The sequence below is a fragment of the Typopeltis vanoorti genome, chromosome 19 (assembly GCF_054136105.1).
Source record: "Typopeltis vanoorti isolate ZY-2024b chromosome 19, IOZ_Tvanoo_1.0, whole genome shotgun sequence".
Classification (NCBI taxonomy): Eukaryota; Metazoa; Arthropoda; class Arachnida; order Uropygi; family Thelyphonidae; genus Typopeltis; species Typopeltis vanoorti.
In genome coordinates, this window is record NC_143567.1 from 5,870,739 (window position 1) to 5,889,647 (window position 18,909).

The following is an 18,909-nucleotide window of genomic DNA, read 5'->3' on the forward strand; positions in this document are numbered from 1 at the left end:
AAAGAGAACTGCTATCAAAGAAGTATGATTTACATGGATTCACCAAGTTCTTTTGCAGGCTTATTAAAAAAATTTAAAAAAATCATAATATTTGATGATATTTTGTTACAGGATGGATTGACACCATTACACTGTGCTGCACGTAGCGGTCATGACCAAGTTGTAGATATGCTTCTTGACAAGGGTGCTCCAATTACTGCCAAAACAAAGGTTTGTATTTTAACTATTTCAATAAAATAAATATAAAGTAACTCTATGTTATCACTGAATATTGTAATTTGATTTCTTTAGTATTTCATTTTAAGTAGCTGTAAGAAAAACGTTTTAATTCAGGAAGAAATCCTAATCATATTTCATGTCATGGTTGAAATGAAGAATTTTGCACAAGAATTGTGAGAAAACTCTTTTAAGGGAAGCATATTATAATATTATTAATGAAATATTGACACTTTGGGAATTAAGTGTAATATTATATTCCTCAAGGAACATTCCTTGGATAATTCAAAACTAATGTATAGTGAAAATACTCCAGAATGAAAACAAATCAAAATAAATCTAAGGCAGATTGAAATAGTGAGTTAATACAAATCATTACAAACAACCATAAACTTAATAATGAAATTTCAGTTGGATAACACAGGTGGAAAGTTTTTAACCATTATAGAGATATATTTAAAAGCAATTTACCCAACTACCTAAAAAGAATGATCTACAACCAGTGTGTACTCCCAGCAATGACCTATACCTGGAGTATGGCTAAAATCACCTAGAGAAATTTGAAATTTCTCGCAACCCAACAAAATGTGGAAAGTGCCATTTTGGGAATGACATAGCTAGATAAAAGGAATAATATTTAGAAGCAAACAAAGGTAAGAATGGACATTGCATTAGTAATAAAAGGCAATGATTGGTGCTGGACAAGATGTGATGCGAATGTCTGACAACAGAGATGATGAGGTAACAAGTTGTTATGGTTATTTATAGTGGAGAGATGCACAAGATCAACCAAAATGGAAGAAGCATGGAGAAAGGCATTCATTCAGTAGAGGACTGCAGAAAGCTGTTGTTGATGATGATATATAAAGCTAGCATGCAAATTTCATCACAAACCTACCATACTTTTGGTCCATGGATTGATGATATTGGCAAGATCTGCTATAGGTTTAGAGTAGTGGACTCTAACTGATTACCTGGTGGACTTTTAGATAGTAAAGGATTTTTATTGTTAATGTCTTTTTTCATTACTAAATCTCTATAAAAATATTATTATACCTATGCCTATATATGGAGCCAAGATACGTAGAATCAGTCAGAAAGAAATACAGAAAATCAGAGCATTCCAAATAAAATGCTTTTGGAAAATAAACAAGACTCACTGGTCAGAACACAAAACAAATGAGCAAATTAAACATGAATTAAACCATAGAGAAGATATCATAGATATAATTCCTGACAATTAAGATGATTATAACTCCACCAGAGAATGTCCTTTCAGGGATTACCAAATATAGCCATGAATGGAATTATTGGAGGAAAACAATAGGCAAACCAAGAAGAACTTGGTTAAATTTTTTGAATGCAAGGTCACAGTTAACAAGCTTCAGAGACTTGACAGAAGCCAAGAGCCAGAGGGCAAAGAATTGTTCATAGGTGACTCAACCTTTCATTTGATGGATAAAAAAGAAGAAAACTTTCTTCGTTATTTTCAGTAGAACTGGGATGAGTGCTTTGAAACTGTAGTTGGATGGCTGGCTTTTTTATTCTTTCTTTTGGCTTGTTTCCAAGATATAAAGTAGATGCCAGAAGAGTGTGAAAATTAGGAAGCATAAGTTTTGAGTACAGTTAGGAGTTACCATCAGGACAAGAAAAGTTATTTATATTCATTTGTTTGAGATTTTCCTGATGTCTTTCCAACAAAAGACTAGAGGAAACGTGTAGTGAGCAGTTCTTAGTAAAGTGAATGTAGTGGGGAATGGGGGGGGGATTTCTCCTGATCATCAGCAAGGAAGAAAAAGAATGATTTAAGGTGATTGTGCATATGAGAATGATATAAAACTTTTTTTTTTTCTGCTTTAGCAAATTGAACATAGAAATAGCCAGAAAATAACCAAAGCATTGAGTATAGTTGAGAGCATAAACACCAAATTTACAGTATAATTTGCATTGCTAGTTTGTTATTTTGGTTGATAATTTCAGAATTTTATAATTTTAGCTGCTTAAATTTGATCAGTCATTCTGGTTAAACTTTCGTATACAGAAAAAAAGAAAAAAAAAAGAATGGTAAATATGTACATTGGCTTGATCATCGGTGCAGTAATTGGTGAAAGAATGATTCTAGGAAGATTGTCCTTGTCACCAGATGGCTTGACTATCACTTGAGAAGAAAGCTGGTGGATTGGATTTGACCAATAAATTCTTTGAAGTTGTTGCATGCTGCCTTATAGACTGACATATTCTGGATTGCTGGTTTCATGTCACTTGTGGTATGCTGAATTGTTTTTTTAGCCTATATTTGCACACTTGTACAACTAAGATTTAGATCATGGTCTGGACTTTTGGGGTGGAATGTAGATTATGACTCTCATTCCAGTCAAAATTATTCAATTAATTGACCGGCAGTGTCACCTGGATCTAAAGACAGAAAAACAGTAGCCAAAAGAAGGCATGCAACTGAGAGTATTTGAATAAAGGATAGTCACCAGGAAAGGAATGTTGGATGAGGTTATTGTCTGAATTACCAAGGGAAGAGATTGAATGTATGTTATCTATCAGGAGAACTGATTAATATTCTGCTGGTCAGAGTGTTCTTTAGTAACCAAGTAATCCGAAGAGCTGCTTTTGCCACTTTTGCAATAAGCCTCCTGAATATTAACTCCCTGTCTACTAACACCCTCAAATCTGCTGTTTCATCAATTTCCTGAAGTACATTTCTATTGTTGTGGTACACAGCTGGTAATCTTTTGGCTGCAAAATGTATAACCTTACATTTTGCCATGTTAAACTGATATTCATTCTCATTTGCCCATACTGCCAGTCTATCCAAATCATCCTGCAGAATTTTAACATCACCTTTATTAACTATTGCGCTACCCTGTTCTGCATTATTGTTAAAAAAACTGAATAGTTCCTCTCAGATCCTTTCCTATATCATTAATGTACAAATTAAATAGTAGTGTCCAATAACAGATCCCTGTGGCATGACAATAGTCACTGGCCTTCTGCTGGACTTTTCTCCTGAATAATCTACAGTCTGGTGTCCCTCCATCAACCACCCACTTATCCACTTCACCAACTTTATATCCATCCCCATGTGTTGCAATTTATTACCCTATGTGTCAGCGTATAAGACGACTCTCAAATACTACAGAAAACCCCTCCAAATCATGGGTCGTCTTATACGGCAAGTATAAAAAGGGAAGCTTAATTTCTTGGATGAACATTTAGGTATTTACAATACATCGTTATATAAGAAAATAGATGTTTATAAATAAATCAGATTATTTTTTTTTTACATAAATTTATTTAAAATATTACAATAGATGTAAGTCTTAAAAAATAATAATAATTATTAACCTCAATTTTCATGTTAATTTTCTTCATCTGTTGAAAATAGTTCTTCAGATTCGTTGTTTAAATCAGGGGTCAGCAACCTTTTTAAGCTCGTCGGCCACATTCAGTTTTTATTTTTAATAATCGGGCTGTAAGCGTTTAATTAAGAGAAAATAGTGAATGGAAAAAATACCTAAGTTATCAATTTTTATTGTATCAATCTTAAAAAAATACAGAAATATTTAAAATATGAGATATGAAACAAGCATGAAAATTAAACGCAATGAAAATTATTATCACTTAAAAACAAAGTAATAGAGTTTATGCATCACAATATGTCTCTCTGCTTAATGTGACTGTTGTAATTGTTTTCCCTTAGGCAGATTATCTATATCTACTTTATAAGTTGAGGTGCAAATTCGAATTGAAGCATGCAAATGTTCATCAGTCAGTCGAGAAGAAAATTTATTTTTTCTAAAATAAATGGCAGAAAATGCTTGTTCGCAAATATGTGCTTCCAAATGCGACTATCACCTTCTTTGCGATACTAATTAATCCTTGAAATTTTTTTGGTAAGCATCGATAAAAATTTTCGATATTTTCTAACGAAAATGCGTTCTTTAATGTTTCATTGTGTTGTAATTCCAAAACTTCCATCTGTAGTTGGTTTGGTACGTCAATGTCGACATTAAAAGACTTCAAAAATAATCGCATTTTGATGCTATTTTTTTGAAAATCCACAAATCTTGTTGAAAATTCCATTTGTAAATCTTCAATGATACCAACAAATGTTTCTTTTTGCGTTTGTCATCCAACTGTAGATGCAGATTTGCAACACATATAATGATGTAGATTTTCTTCAATTATATCTTTCTTCAACAGACATAATTTGTCTTCAAAAGCTTTTATGTCAGAAAACAGTTCTGCTAATAATTTATTTTTGCCCTGCAGGTCTAAATTAATTCTCCTTTGTCTTATGACAAATAAAACAAAGGGGCTTACCCCCCCCATTTTCAATAAAGAAGTACTTGCTGGTGTTTATTAGCAATTTTCGTTTTTTGTCGTATTACCAGATTTTGTCTGTTCATAAAACAATTACACCATCCTGAAGTAGCTTGAAATTCTATACATTCATCCAGATTCAATCTTGACCATTTTAGTGCATATGCTCTAATCATATTTCTTGTAACAAGATAACCATTCTGCCTTTGTTCAAATGCCTATTCTGCAACGTGATTTTCCATTTGCATTCATCAGGTGATCCCATTTCTCATTGCACATTTTTTTCTTTGGCAATTTTTTAAAAATATCTTCTTTCTTCCTCCATTCTCTTACCATCACAGTTAGGTCAAACTTTCTTGCAGCAGCACAGTTATTAGTTTGCTTTGCCATTTTAATTACCCGTATTTTAAATTGAGCTTCATACTTTCTTCGTTTTGTTGCTGGTTCCATGATTTTAAATGATAACAATTTTAATAATCCTAAAATTTAAAAAAAAAAAGTAAAATTAATAATTACTGGGGCTAATCACTTTTAATTAGGGTAATTCGCGTAAATACTAAATCTATGCTATGCAGAAAAGAATAACGGATATGCATAGATATAAAAATAATGGATATAACAACAATGCCTAACGTTGCATTAATACAAGAAAGAAGAAATTGGGGGGTCGTCTTATGCAACAGACATAAGCTTAAATCCTAAAAATAGGCTAAAATTTAGGCCTCGTCTTATACGCCAGTTGTCCTATATGCCGACGTATGCGGTAATTAGAATTCCATGCAGTATCTTGTCAAAAGCTTTTGCAAAGTTCAGCAGTAACACTGCAAACCCATTACCTTCATCCAACTCAGCTGTCACTGTATTATAAAACATGAGCAAGTTACTGAGGCATGACCTACCTTTCACAAAATAGTATCCCATATTTGTCTATTCATTCCTATATTTTACTCTTGACTAACTTTTCCAGTACATTGACTAAGATTCCTGATATGTTGATTGGTTGGTAATTTGCTACATCGATCTCGAAGCCTCCTTTATGTAATGGAAGTATTTTCACCTCTTTCCATCCCCTTGGGACTAACTCAGAGTTAAGACTTAGACTAAACAATAGGGTGAAAGGCACTGCCAGTTCCCTAACAGCTTCTCTTTAAAGTCCATCTAGTATCCCATCCAGTCCTGCAACCATGTTCACATCAAGGTTCTGCGATATGCTATGCACCTTCAATTAATGTTTTATGTCAATAGCATCTCTGATTGTTCTGCCTATCTAATGCTTTGCATCATCAGCAAACGACTGAAGATCTCCTGTCAATTCTTTTCCAATAACGTTAATGCATAGATTAAACAACAGTTCTCTAAGGACTGATCCTGATTGCACACCACTGGTCACCTTAAACCTGGCAGATTCACATCCTCTATATACCAGTTTCTCATACCTGTCCATCAGCCACCCACTTATCCAAGCTTATAGCTTATATTCCAATTCCATAGTCTGTGGTTTACGCAATAGCTTTCATCTGGTATCCTATGAAATGACAGTAGATTCTAATAGTATTGTCATGTATCCCTTTCCTTTAACCAAATCTGCCATGATATGAGCAAATTGCACAGATTCGACCTCCTTTTAGTAAACTCACTTGCAAAGTATATTTTGTTTGTCCCCCCCCCTCATTTCTGTATGCAAGTTCTTACCAACTTCTCTAAAATCTTTGCAATTACTCCATAGCTACTGATAGGTAGCTAGTTAGACACATCAGTGTTTTCATCATCCTTGTGCAATGGGAATTATCACACATTCTTTCCATTCCTGCAGGATCTTTTCTGAGCTAAGACTCAAATTATACAATCATGTCAAGTGTCTCACCAGATAAGCTGAACATTCCTTTCCCACATGTGCTGATATCTCATCTAACCCAATTGCTAAATTCTTATCCATGCTATGCAACACCTCTAGAACCTCCTTCCCATGCCCCTTGATTTCTTCATACAATATAGTGGTAGCACTGTGCACTATGTTACATAAACCAGGTTGATAGATCTTGGTGAAGTGAGCACGCATTGTTTGAACTACTTCATCGGCTTCTGATATTAAAGTAATGTCTGCATTATTTCATTAAAGTAATTCTTCCAGAGCCATTCTGTCTTTTACTTGCATCGTAACTACAAAATTCATTTGGGTTGCTTTTAGCCTGTGCAGCTAGTTCCATACTCCAATTTAACTTTCTGTACAATATTTGTAACTTTTTCGGCCTAAGCATTATATATTTCCTAACTTTTCTCACGATATTCCTTCCACGTCATCTTCTTATGAATCTCTTTGTTAATGAGATCGCACATCGATTTCCCTCCCATTCTATTTATTCTTTGAATTATAAGGACACATTCAGATACTGCTCTATTTAAACATCTTTTCAAAACTTCCCATACACTGCTGATATCTTTCCTGTTTAACAACTGATACTATGGAACCAAAGATAGTATTCTCCTGAGTTTGTCATAATTTCCAGATTTATAGTTCAGCATATAACCTGTCCTGATTGGAACCTAGCCACTTCCGAGTATGACATGAACACTGTCACCAATTGGTGGCAAAATAGTCACATTCTTAACTGAGATACCTTCTGACTCTGTGATCAAATCTAACACTCTTTGTCCTTGAGTTGCTTCTTTCACATGCTGCTTGAGAAATGTAAAAATATATTGTATACGTTTAGTCTTTATGTGATTAAAATCTAACTTTACTCTCAGGAATTATGTACTTCTTGCTTTCCATAACAGTAGCTATGGGACACAGCTGTGTACACGAGTTATGCTGATTGAGTGTTCTACTGAGTGTAGAGGATTATTACACCTCATAATGATAATCACTGGCACTTCATGTTAGTTCAACTCTGTCAAACATTTCATATCCAGATTTTGGTTAATGGCTGCATCATTATGGAGGTTAAAACATCTGGAACTACTCAATATCTTGTTATGATTCTGTTCTATGCTGGGAACAGAATTTCCTTCTTCAAAGTTCATTCTTGTTTTTTCTGTGCTGTTTTCTGAAACAGTGTCCTGTCTTGTACATTTACTAAAGTATGTAATCTGGAGGTCTTCAATTTCACTTCTAACAAGTTTCTTTTCTCAGTTTTTTGCCCATCCATAGTGCTCACATACCATATGTGAGCACTATGGATGGGATTTTCTTAAGAACAATCTGTTTATGGGATTTTCTTAAGAACAAGTTACAGATAGGATATATGCACATAAACATAGTTTATGAACTAGCTCCAGAAACTGATATCTGCCAGAATCAGGTCAGAGTCATTAGTTGTCCCATTTCACTAAGGCATAAAATGTATAAAACAAAGTGAATTCAAAATATCTACCATGCAGATTGTTCAGAAGTATATATATATATGTTTTATAAATTGCTGTATTTGTATAAGTCCTGCTTTAAATAAATCATTTTGTGAAAAATGCTTAAGTGAGTGGGTCAGTAAGATATTGCAAGTTATCATGTACTTTGTTAAATTATTTAATGTTGTATTATAATTTCATTCTTTGACATTATTTTATAGAATGGATTAGCTCCTTTGCATATGGCATCACAAGGAGATCATGTAGATAGTGCTCGAATATTATTATATCATAAGGCTCCAGTGGATGATGTTACTGTTGTAAGTATTTCGTATTCATTTATACACTGTGAAATGTGGTACTATGTTTGCATCTTTATATGTATCAGTGGACTTGATATTTTTAAGGCATTCTTGAATTCTTACAAGTTACTTATGCATTGAATGAATAACACTAAACTGCTTAGTGTTATTCATTTATAGCACCTGTATTACAATGAAATTTGACTAAGGCAATTAATTTTTTTTTCTCCCTCCATGTCCTTTATTGTTCTGTGACATGCAGATCTCTCTCTTAACCATGTCTGTCCACATAACAAATTCCACATGAACAAGTGAGTTTGTATACTCCCAGTTTTTTGAGGTGAATGGAGAGGTTTGGGACTCAAAGGAGATTTGAGATCTTGTATAGTGGAGAGAAAGCAACTGTTATTCTTTACTGAAGCAATATATTTGCTATCTTATCTGTGGCGGTTCATGTGTAAGGGATTAATAACACTATATTCTTGTTTTTTCTGTCTACTTTGAATTCTTGGCTTCTCCATATTGCTGGAAATGTTGTGTGCCCTGTTTCTAAGGGTTGTTATAATATAATAAAATTAGTTTAATCCTTTATCCAAGTGTGAGCAAACAAAGTTTGCACCTGAAAGTATCTTCAGGACTAGGGTAAGGTGGTACAACACCAGTAAACTCGTTGCAAAGGTGGAGCAAGATACCAACACTTCCATCTCATTATCTCCCATAATACAAAACACATCTCCTTGCAGATATGTTTAATGTTATGCATTAAGGGAAGAGCCACTACCCAGACTAGTTTCGACCTTTATTGAGGTCTCTTCAGTGGGAGCCAGGCCCAAGTGGAGATACCAGGCAGAAGCATTAGCAGGTCATCTCTACCTATAGGAGTTGCCAAATGGTGTGCCACCCTTTTTTAATAAATTACTCTGGATTTGGAGAAAGATGTTGAAAGTTTATTTTTCACTTGGTTAGAGTATAATAAAATTAGTTTAATCCTTTATCCAAGTGTGAGCAAAACTTTATCCAAAGTTTGCACCTGAAAGTATCTTCAGGACTAGGGTAAGGTGGTACAACCCTAGTCCTGAAGATACTTTCAGGCACAAACTTTGTTTGCTCACACTTGGATAAAGGATTAAACTAATTTTATTATACTCTAACCAAGTGAAAAATAAACTTTCAACAGTTGTTATAATACTTTTTTTTTTTTTTTTTTTTTTTGTGACAGGTTGTGGGACTTTATATGTCATTATTTCTCATTTTTTTTTTTTTTTTTTTTTTTTTCTGTAGACAACAGCTAAATAGTCTTTACATACTATTTTATTCAGAACCTCCAGCAGAGTGTTTATAAAAAGCAGGGAACTGTCGTTTTCTAATTCATTAGTGAACTTAATGCAGGAATGAATGTTAAGATAACAACAGTCTTTCGGAGCTGGGCCATATGATGAATACATCTACATATTTTAGAGAAAAAAAAGCCATAATTCATGAATTCCTCAAGGCCTGCTTTTCAAATGACTCCATGAAGGGGTTAACTGAAAGTGCTGAGCCCATTACTGGGCATTATTTCTGTTCTTAGAATTTGTCTTGGAATTTGATGACTGTTATTGATGCATGGTTCAAATAACATCACAGCATTTAGTGGAAACAGTCCTTGTAATATACTGTGATTTCTATTTAAGGCATATTATTAAACTGGTTGATAATGGCCAGCCTTGCCAATATGTCAGCAGGTGCTGATGCAGAATTCTTTGCTCTTTAGTAAAGTGCACTGTTTCTTATGTAAGTGCCCATCTTGCCTTTAAGTGAGAACTATCAGTTATGTGAGATATTTAGAGACAAATATTCACCCATCTCTCTTCTCTCTAAATATCTTGCACAGTTGGTAGTCCCACTTATAGGCAAGATACATTATAAGCATCAGCAGACTTCATTGAAAAAACAAATGATTCTAATAGGACCTTCTGACCTGCTAGCAATTATGGACATAACAAGCTTTTTTTTCATTTCTGTATCTTGAAATGAAATTCTCCATATCTGGTTTCTCCGTTCAAGAAATCAGGAGTATGCAAAATTACTAGTTAATGTGTTGATATTGATATCTGCTCCTGATTGTATTTCCTGCAGAATATTTTTTTACTAGTGTTTTGTTTCTGCTTATCTCATTTAATAATATTGCAAAGCAATTACTCCAGACATCCCAAATATCTTTTATATCTTTATCTTCTTTTTGATCTCATTTCTAATTCCTTTTATAATACTCCCTTTCCTACATTTCTTTTCTTCAATAGCCTCCAGAGCATTTTGTCATCTTCCTAATATTTATTTAGTATATTCCTATGAAAGTCCTCACATAACTTGTAGTTAGCTACTTGTACACATAGTTGTCTTGTATTTTACTCTGTATTCTCTTAGGACAGCTTAACTTACATGTTGTAAATTTTCAATACATACTTTATTTTCTAGGGCTTTAACTTTAGTCCACCACGGAGTTCATATTTTTTCTATTTATAAACATCTTCACCACACTTCCATGGCTGAATGAATCGATCACTGTTTTCTTCCTGTACACTCATGAGTTTATACATATATCAGGAAATGATGTTTGGTAATGTCTCCTGGGACAACAAGACTTTTTTACATCATTGTTGTTATCAAAAGCAATGTTATGTTTTGAATAATAATTTATTGATTTTATGCTGTAGATGACTTTTATTGCCAGTGGTATTTCACCGGCAATATTGCCATATTTGGTTCCTAGAGCAAGGGTTCTGATTTCTGTCCCGCCCACCCAACCTTCTATGTGTAATGTGAGTGATACCCATTGAGGGTACAGTAGTCAAGCAGCCCCACAGGCAGGCTGCCAGTTAGTGTATGTGACTGAACCAGATTGTAATGCATTTTCTAGGAAGCTTCCTGATCAGCTGGTGTATAATTTTGCTGTTAAGTACACTGCCGGGTTGTGCCTGGAGATCGGCTGTGTAATATGGTGTGTGTGTGTGTGCGCGTGTTTTTTTTGAAGGGGGGGGAGATTGTCAAAGCCATGTTATGGTTTGGAGACTGGATGCTGTTTGTATGAGTGATATCTTCAAGAGTCTATTTTGCTCCTACTGCATGTTCCCCTTCTCTTCTTAGTCATCACCTTTTGAAACATTAAATATGAAAACTAATCCTGAACGAGTATAGTGTCTCTGTGGAACTAGAAATAAATCTCCTTTTAAAATTCCCCCCAAAAAAACTTACTCAAAAAATCTCTCAAAAAAAAAAAAAAAAAAAAACACTTTCATATTCACTTTACCGACATCTGTGGCATCACCAATAATGTAAATGATATGTATCATCCATCATCTTCAGTCATGCAAACCTGATCTGTTTCAGACTGAAACCGAAATTTCTGCTACCTTAATCACAGTTTAACTGTCCAAATTATGATCTGTATGACTCCTTTTGCAGTGGAGATGCATGTGCCATTGTGTGTTCTGATATTCCTTGTCAAAGGATGTCTAACCTAGAATCTCACCTTTTTGATCTCCTGTGGCTTAAGATTTATTTTACACATTTTATTTTATTCATCTGCTGCCTCTTTTCACAGTTCTGAAAATCATCCCCCGCTCTTTGACTTCTTATCTTCAAAGCTTGATTCATTCAATCAAAATTTTCAAACAGTGAAGTCACCTTTCTTGGTGATTTCAAAGTCCAAATTTTAATTGGCTCCATTTTTCAAATTTCCCCAACCATGGAAGACCTGGAAGAGAGGCAGAGATTTTTGCTGTGAGCAATGACTTAAAACAGGACATTCATCTCCCTACAAGAATTCCTCTTCACTCACCCAAAACTCTGGATCTCTTCTTAACTAATTCTCCTTCCTATTACTCTGTTCAGGTGACTGCTCTCTTGTTAAATATTACCATAATCTCATCCATGTTTCTTCCTAGTGGAACATCCTTCTTTCAGCCATTCACAACATCGTGTGTTCTGGCATTACAACAATACTGATTGGAGGACTTAACATGACTTTTTTACTCCTCCTTTCCAAGATCTGACTGCTGTTTTCATTTTTCTGATCCAGATACCTGTTGATCTTGCTACAGAAGTAATCCATGGAAAGACTTTTAATGGGATTATATTGATCAAGTGCTTATAATAAACAACTATGTTATACCAACTAGTTTCACCAACTAAGTCTGTTGGCATCATCATCCTGAAGATGCCAACAGCCTTAGTTGGTGAAACTAGTTGGTATAACATGGTTGTTTATTATATGCACTTGATCAATATAATCTCAATAAAAGTCTTTCCAGAGTTTTTTGGTCAAGAAAATTAAACTTTTTTTAACAAGAAGTAATCCATGTTAGAATGGATTACTTCTTGTTAAAATGACTAAGGCTGTTGGCATCATCATCCTGAAGATGCCAACAGCCTTAGTTGGTGAAACTAGTTGGTATAACATAGTTGTTTATTATATGCACTTGATCAATATAATCTCAATAAAAGTCTTTCCAGAGCTTTTTGGTCAAGAAAATTAAACGTTTTTTAACAAGAAGTAATCCATGTTAGAATGGAAACTTTTCCTCACTCTGTTCACATTTCTCAACCCATATTTAAACTATGGTTGTCCAAGAAAAGCAAACAGCTTCTCACAAGAAGCTTGAGATCAAAACACACCAGCTTCCTTCACAGCATATACCGTTGCCTGCCACACTTGTAAAACCATCCTTAAAAGGGCAAAGTCTAAATTAAACAAGGATAAATGTAGAAAACTAGGTGCTTGTGCCACTTGCAATCATGCCTTCTGGTCGCTTGCTGGATAAAAACTGTTGGACACAACTTTTATCCATCTATTCTGCTTCATGTATCTCTCCCTAATGGTAGCATCGTATCATCTCCTAAAGACAAGGCTGATGTCGTGGCTTCATTCTTCTCTTCCAGCTCACTTTTAGGTGACTGTCATGAATTATCTCCCTCTATAATTCTCACACTCAGTTTGGTTTTCTTTTTTATTAATCAGTATGAGCAGAGCTCTATTCCAATTATCTATCATTTATGCACTAAACTTTACTCAGCTGATGTCAGCTGAGTACATGGAAAAAAGCCTGTATACAGCCACTTCCCAAAAAAAAGGTGATAAATGCTTACCACCAAGCTATTGACCTATTGCTCTCACCTTAATTTTGCTCAAAGTAATCTAGAAAATTTTCTGCCATCACTTTCTTCAACACTTGAGAACTACTATCTAATTAATGAACATCAGGATGGATTTTGTCATTCTATATCTGCAGGAGATCTCCAAAATTATGCCCCTCTGAATAAAGTTGGCTATTTAGAGAAACCTGTTCAGTTGCTTTTTGTATTGTATTTTGGTTTAAGCCAATAAGAATACAATTTGGTCGGCTAAATCCCAAATTGCCAGCCCATCCTCGTTCGTTCAGTATCCAGGTAGATACTGACAAGGTGCACCACAAGAAGGTGAGGATTGGACATTAGGTCAGAAGCCCTGTTTGGTTCTCTGCATTCCTTTAAAGGCCATGTGGAGGTCTCCTCTCAGTTATACAGCTTTGACCCCTAAGCACTCTATTGCTATATGGAATAAAAGAGAAATTAGTCGGAACACTAAATTAGCTGTATACAAGACAGTGTTCAAACCAGTTTTAACTTATGGATCTGAGAGCTGGGTCAGAAGTAAAACACTTGACCAAAAACTAGAGACCGCAGATATGAGAGTCCTGAGAAAGATTAGGGGCACGAACAGGCATCAATGGCAAAATCATATTAAAAACAAGGATATTAGGTAAGAACTTGACATTGTCGGCATCCAGGAATGCATCAGCAGAGCAAATCTCAGGTGTTATGGTCACTTAAACAGAATAAGAGAGGAAAGATTAGCAAAACAAGTATTCTCTGCCAGGTTGGCAGGAAAAAGACCCAGATATAGCTGGATTGATACAGTAAAAAGTGCCTTAGTATGTAAGATCTGATAATGTTGGAGTTCTTGACAAGTAACAGACTGATTTGGAGGAAAATTGTAGATAGGAAGTTAGTAATAATGTAAATTTTTCATGTAGTGCTATCATATCCTGTACACCCCTTGAGGGTACATGGCAGGAATCTGATGATGATGATGTTCAGTTGCTTTTGACATCTCCAAGGCTTTTGATAGTCTGGCATTGAGGGCTTCTCAACAAATTACCATCACATTAGCTGTGTACATCATTGTGTAATTGAATTGCCATTTTCTCTCAGATCAATCCTTGTGTGCAATGGTGGATGGGTTCTTTCTTCAGATTTTCCTGTTAATGCCAACTGTCCCTTGGACTCTGTCATTTCACTCAACCTCTTTCTGATTTATGTAAATAAGCTGTTCTTATCAACTGCAAACTCTATTCATAATTTTGCAGATGATAGCACTCACCACCTATCATCATGTGACAACCTTGCAGTGCTCAAATATCTCAAGCTTCAAGATCATCTGTAATAAGTTCCCTGAACACTGATCTCCACAGTATTCTGCATTGGGTGAAAACACCCCTTGAAAACCTAATCAGCTTCAGTGCTTCTAAAACACAGTTTTGCTTGTTTTCTCACACAAAAAGAAATTACATCTTCTCCACTTACTTTTTATAATACTCAGCTCAAACAGTCAAGACCAATGTGTATATCTTAAGAAATACTAGCCCTAATAAAAGTATTATAACTCATCATCAAATTCCTGCCATGTACCCACAAGGGGTGTACAGGATATGATAGTACTACATGAAAAAATTATATCATTACTACTTCCTATCTACAATTTTCCTCCAAATCAGTCTGTTACTTGTCAAGACTCCAACATTATCAGATCTTATATTTCTATCATCTAAGGCACTTTGTACCGTATCAATCCACCTATATCTTGGTCTTCCTCTGAGTCGTTTTCCTGCGAACCTGGCAGAAAACACTTGTTTTGCTAATCTTTCCTCGCCCATTCTGTTTAAGTGACCATACCACCTGAGATTAGCTCTGCTAATGCATTCCTGGATGCTGACAATGTCAAGTTCTTTCCTAATATCCTCGTTTTTAATATGATATTGCCATTGATGCCATATGTTGACACCTCTAATCTTTCTCAGGACTCTCATATCTGTGGTCTCTAGTCTTTGGTCAAGTATTTTACTTCTGACCCAGCTCTCAGATCCATAAGTTAAAACTGGTTTGAACACTGTCTTGTATACAGCTAATTTAGTGTTCCGACTGATTTCTCTCTTATTCCATATGAATTTATTCAGTTGACTTCCCACCATACCAGCTTTGCTGATTCTGTTGTCTATTTCTATATTTAATTTACCATCTTCAGTAAAAATCTTACCTAAGTAGCTGAAATGTTTTACTTATTCCACAGGTTCTCCATTCACAACACAGTTGAGAGTTTCAATGATTCTGCCTATTTTCATTGTCTTTGTCTTTTTATTGCTGACCTTCATAACATGAATTTAGTCAGAGAATCTTGCAGACTTGTAGCGGATTTATTTAGAAGTATAACATCATCCGCATAAAGCAAAGAGCTGACATTAACATCTCCAATTTTGATATCACGTTTAATACCACTTTCCTTCATAATGTGATCCATATAGATAATGAATAACAGAGGGGATAATGTACATCCTTGTCTCACACCAGATTTAACATTAAACCATCTTCCTGTACTTCCTTCAATTCTAACTGCTGACTTACAACTCAAATAAAGACTAAGTATTGCCTAATATAATGTCCCATTGACACCATATAACTGCAGCGTATTGAATAGCTTCTCTCTTTGCACCTTATGATATGCCTTTTCCAAATCGACAAAACCTAAATACAGATCTTTGTTATATTTCCATGCTTTCTCGACTATCTGTTGTAAAGTGAAGATCTGATCCTGACAGCCTCTATTTGGCCTGAATCCAGCTTGTTCTTCACCAAGCTTTTCTTCCACAATTCTTCTCAACCATTTCTCAAGTATACTTGCATAGTAATTGCCAGGAACACTCAGTAAGGAAATACCTCTGTAATTCTCACATTCAGTTTTATTTCCCTTTTTATATATGGGTACTATGAGAGCTCTACTCCAATCATCGGGAATTCGTCCCTCTGTCCAGGCTTTCTGAACGATGCAGTGCAGCCACTGTAAGACTCTTATACCACCATACTTCAGCATATCTGGTCGAATATCATCTACTCCAGCTGCCTTTCCACATTTGAAGCCTTTGATGGCTTTTTCTACTTCAAGTATGGATATGTATTCCTGCCTGCATGCCTGGTCAGTGTTTTTTACCACTGTGCTATCATCACTGCTTGTTTCATTTAGCAGTTTTTCAAAGTAATTACTCCATACTTCAAGGATATCTTTTTTCTCCAGTTTTCATGTCACCTTTATCATCTCTAACTCTTTTACAGCACTCTTTCCTCCATTCCTAAGCTTCTTCAACAACCTCCAGAATATTTTGCCACCTTCTTGATATTTATTTTCTATATTCTTGCCAAAGTCCTCCCATGACTTTTGTTTAGCTAGTTTTACACACTGTTTAGATTTCTTACATTTGTCTCTGTATTCTGTAAGAGTAAAAGCTGACTTATTTGCCAGGAACTTTTGATATGCTTTCTTCTTTTCCTTCACTGCTTCTTTAACTTCCTGTGTCCACCAGGGAGTTCTGATTTTTTTTTTTTTTTTTTTTTTTTTTTTTTTTTTTTTTTTTTATCCTTGCACACAACCTCACCACATGCCTCTCTGGCAGAATCAATCAATGTTTTCTTCAGAGTTTGCCACTGAATCTCCAAGATTTGATTCCTGTTCTCAAACTCTTTCATTTTCTTTTCAATAATCTTTCTGTATTTTAGTCTACAGTTCACATCTGAGAGCTGCTCAACTTTTATTCGCTTTAAAACTTTCTTACATGTTATTCTTTTCAATATGAAATTCAATTTTATCCTGCTCAAGACTAAATAGTGATCACTTCCAATTTCAAATCCTCTGTACACTCTGGTGTTCTGCACCAGGGAGAAAACATCACTATCAACAATAACATAGTCAATGAGACTTTTCTTATTCCTAGCCTCTTCATGAATTTGTGCACATTTTTATGTGCACAAATTCATGAAGAGAGAACATGGTGTTAGTAATAACCCGTCCATGTCCTGAGCACAAATCCAACATATATTTGCCATTATTATTAGCTTTGCTCTTTTCTCCAAATTTTCCCAAAATATTTTTGTATGTCTCACAATCATTTCCTACTCTGCTATTTAGTTCCCCAACAAGGACCAACTTTTCCTTTTTCATTGTGTCAGTTGCTTATCAAGTCTTATAACTTGATATCCTAATTTAAGTGTCTTGAATATTATAGGATCTATTTGTTATGCATATGCTGTTCATGGTTTTTTGTGTAGATTCAAAATTCTGATCCAATGAGCAGTTTGACTTTACTGTTAACAGACTGTGCATTTGAATATCATACAACATGGATGATTATGAGATAGCATGTTTACAATTTGTAAACAAGTTGTTTCTGTTTGTCAATATTGTTCTTATTTTTTTTTTTTGTACTGTCAGTATTTTGTTTTGAAGAACAGAATTCTTCCTTTTCCAGAATGATTTAATTTTCTCAGTAGTTAGAATATATAATGCTGTCCTTCAGACTAAACCTCTGTCAAAATGATGTACTTAATGAATGCACATACAATGGATGGATTTATGTTGATTTTCTTTTATATACTTTCACCTAAACATGTATAGATTTAGATAGGAAGTTAGATGAATTAAATGAAATAAGATAAAAAAAAAAGATAAATAAGATGAATTAAAATAAAATGTACATTTTCTTTCATATGATAATAAATACTTAGAATATAAAAATTAAATGGAAATCTTGTATCATTTTTTAACAGTTACCCATATCTTCAGTTAATGCATTTAAGTTAATGCCAGGTGTGGATATGCTTGTGTATTTGCACTCTCACACTCAGCTTAAATGCATTGCAGCCTAGTCTGGCTGAATGGATAGCACATCTCTGCTCTCCATCTTAAATGTTCTGGGTTCAAATACCACTGTGCCATGGATGTATTAATATGTGACTGTCTTCATCTAATACAGTGATTCTTAACAGGGAGGCTGCAGAAAATTTATAGAACGTTTCTAGTGTTTAAAATTTTGAAACCTCTTAAAATAATTATTTTTTGTTCTTTATTTTACTTTGTGTCAAAGTTGTATTGGTTTGTTTTACTAATCTGAAGTATGCAGTTTAATTCAGTAGTTTCTTTTGTGGAGGTACCACAAGTCTTTTGCTGCTGGCAACACTGCGCGTCGATCCGTATAATAACTGCAAAAATACAAATTTATCACCAATGGACGATGACACACTACTGGAATTGACAACGGATAAATCTGATCTCCGTTTTCAAGAAGAAAGAATTAAGTAAAGAAAAGGCAAACAAGATAAGAAAAAGTCTCAACATAAATAGTGTAGCTGGTAGGATAAAGGAAAGATATAAAACAATAGAAGTTAATCTAAACGATTAGAGTACAAACGTATTATAACAAATAAGTAAAGAGATAAATATTATAAGAAACGCCGCAACACCGCACCTGTTTACAATTGCCATTCAAAAATTTGTTGCGTCTTGTTTCTACATATTTGTGTGAAAAGGGATTTTTTACAATGGTAAATATTAAAACGAAAGAATGAAATCGAATCCAAATGGATTCCT

The 18,909-nt window shown here is 34.6% G+C and overlaps 1 protein-coding gene across 16 annotated transcripts in view; it reads left to right on the forward strand.

The window, feature by feature from the left end:
* Positions 1 to 18,909, forward strand: part of LOC150095834 (uncharacterized) — a 1,527,755-nt gene that overhangs the window by 572,595 nt on the left and 936,251 nt on the right. For all 16 annotated transcript variants that reach the window (XM_090409494.1, XM_090409490.1, XM_090409495.1 and 13 more), the window contains 2 exons: positions 112 to 210; positions 8,118 to 8,216. In XM_090409494.1, coding sequence (XP_090265620.1) covers positions 112 to 210; positions 8,118 to 8,216 — 198 coding nt within the window. The remainder of the gene's footprint in view (positions 1 to 111; positions 211 to 8,117; positions 8,217 to 18,909) is intronic.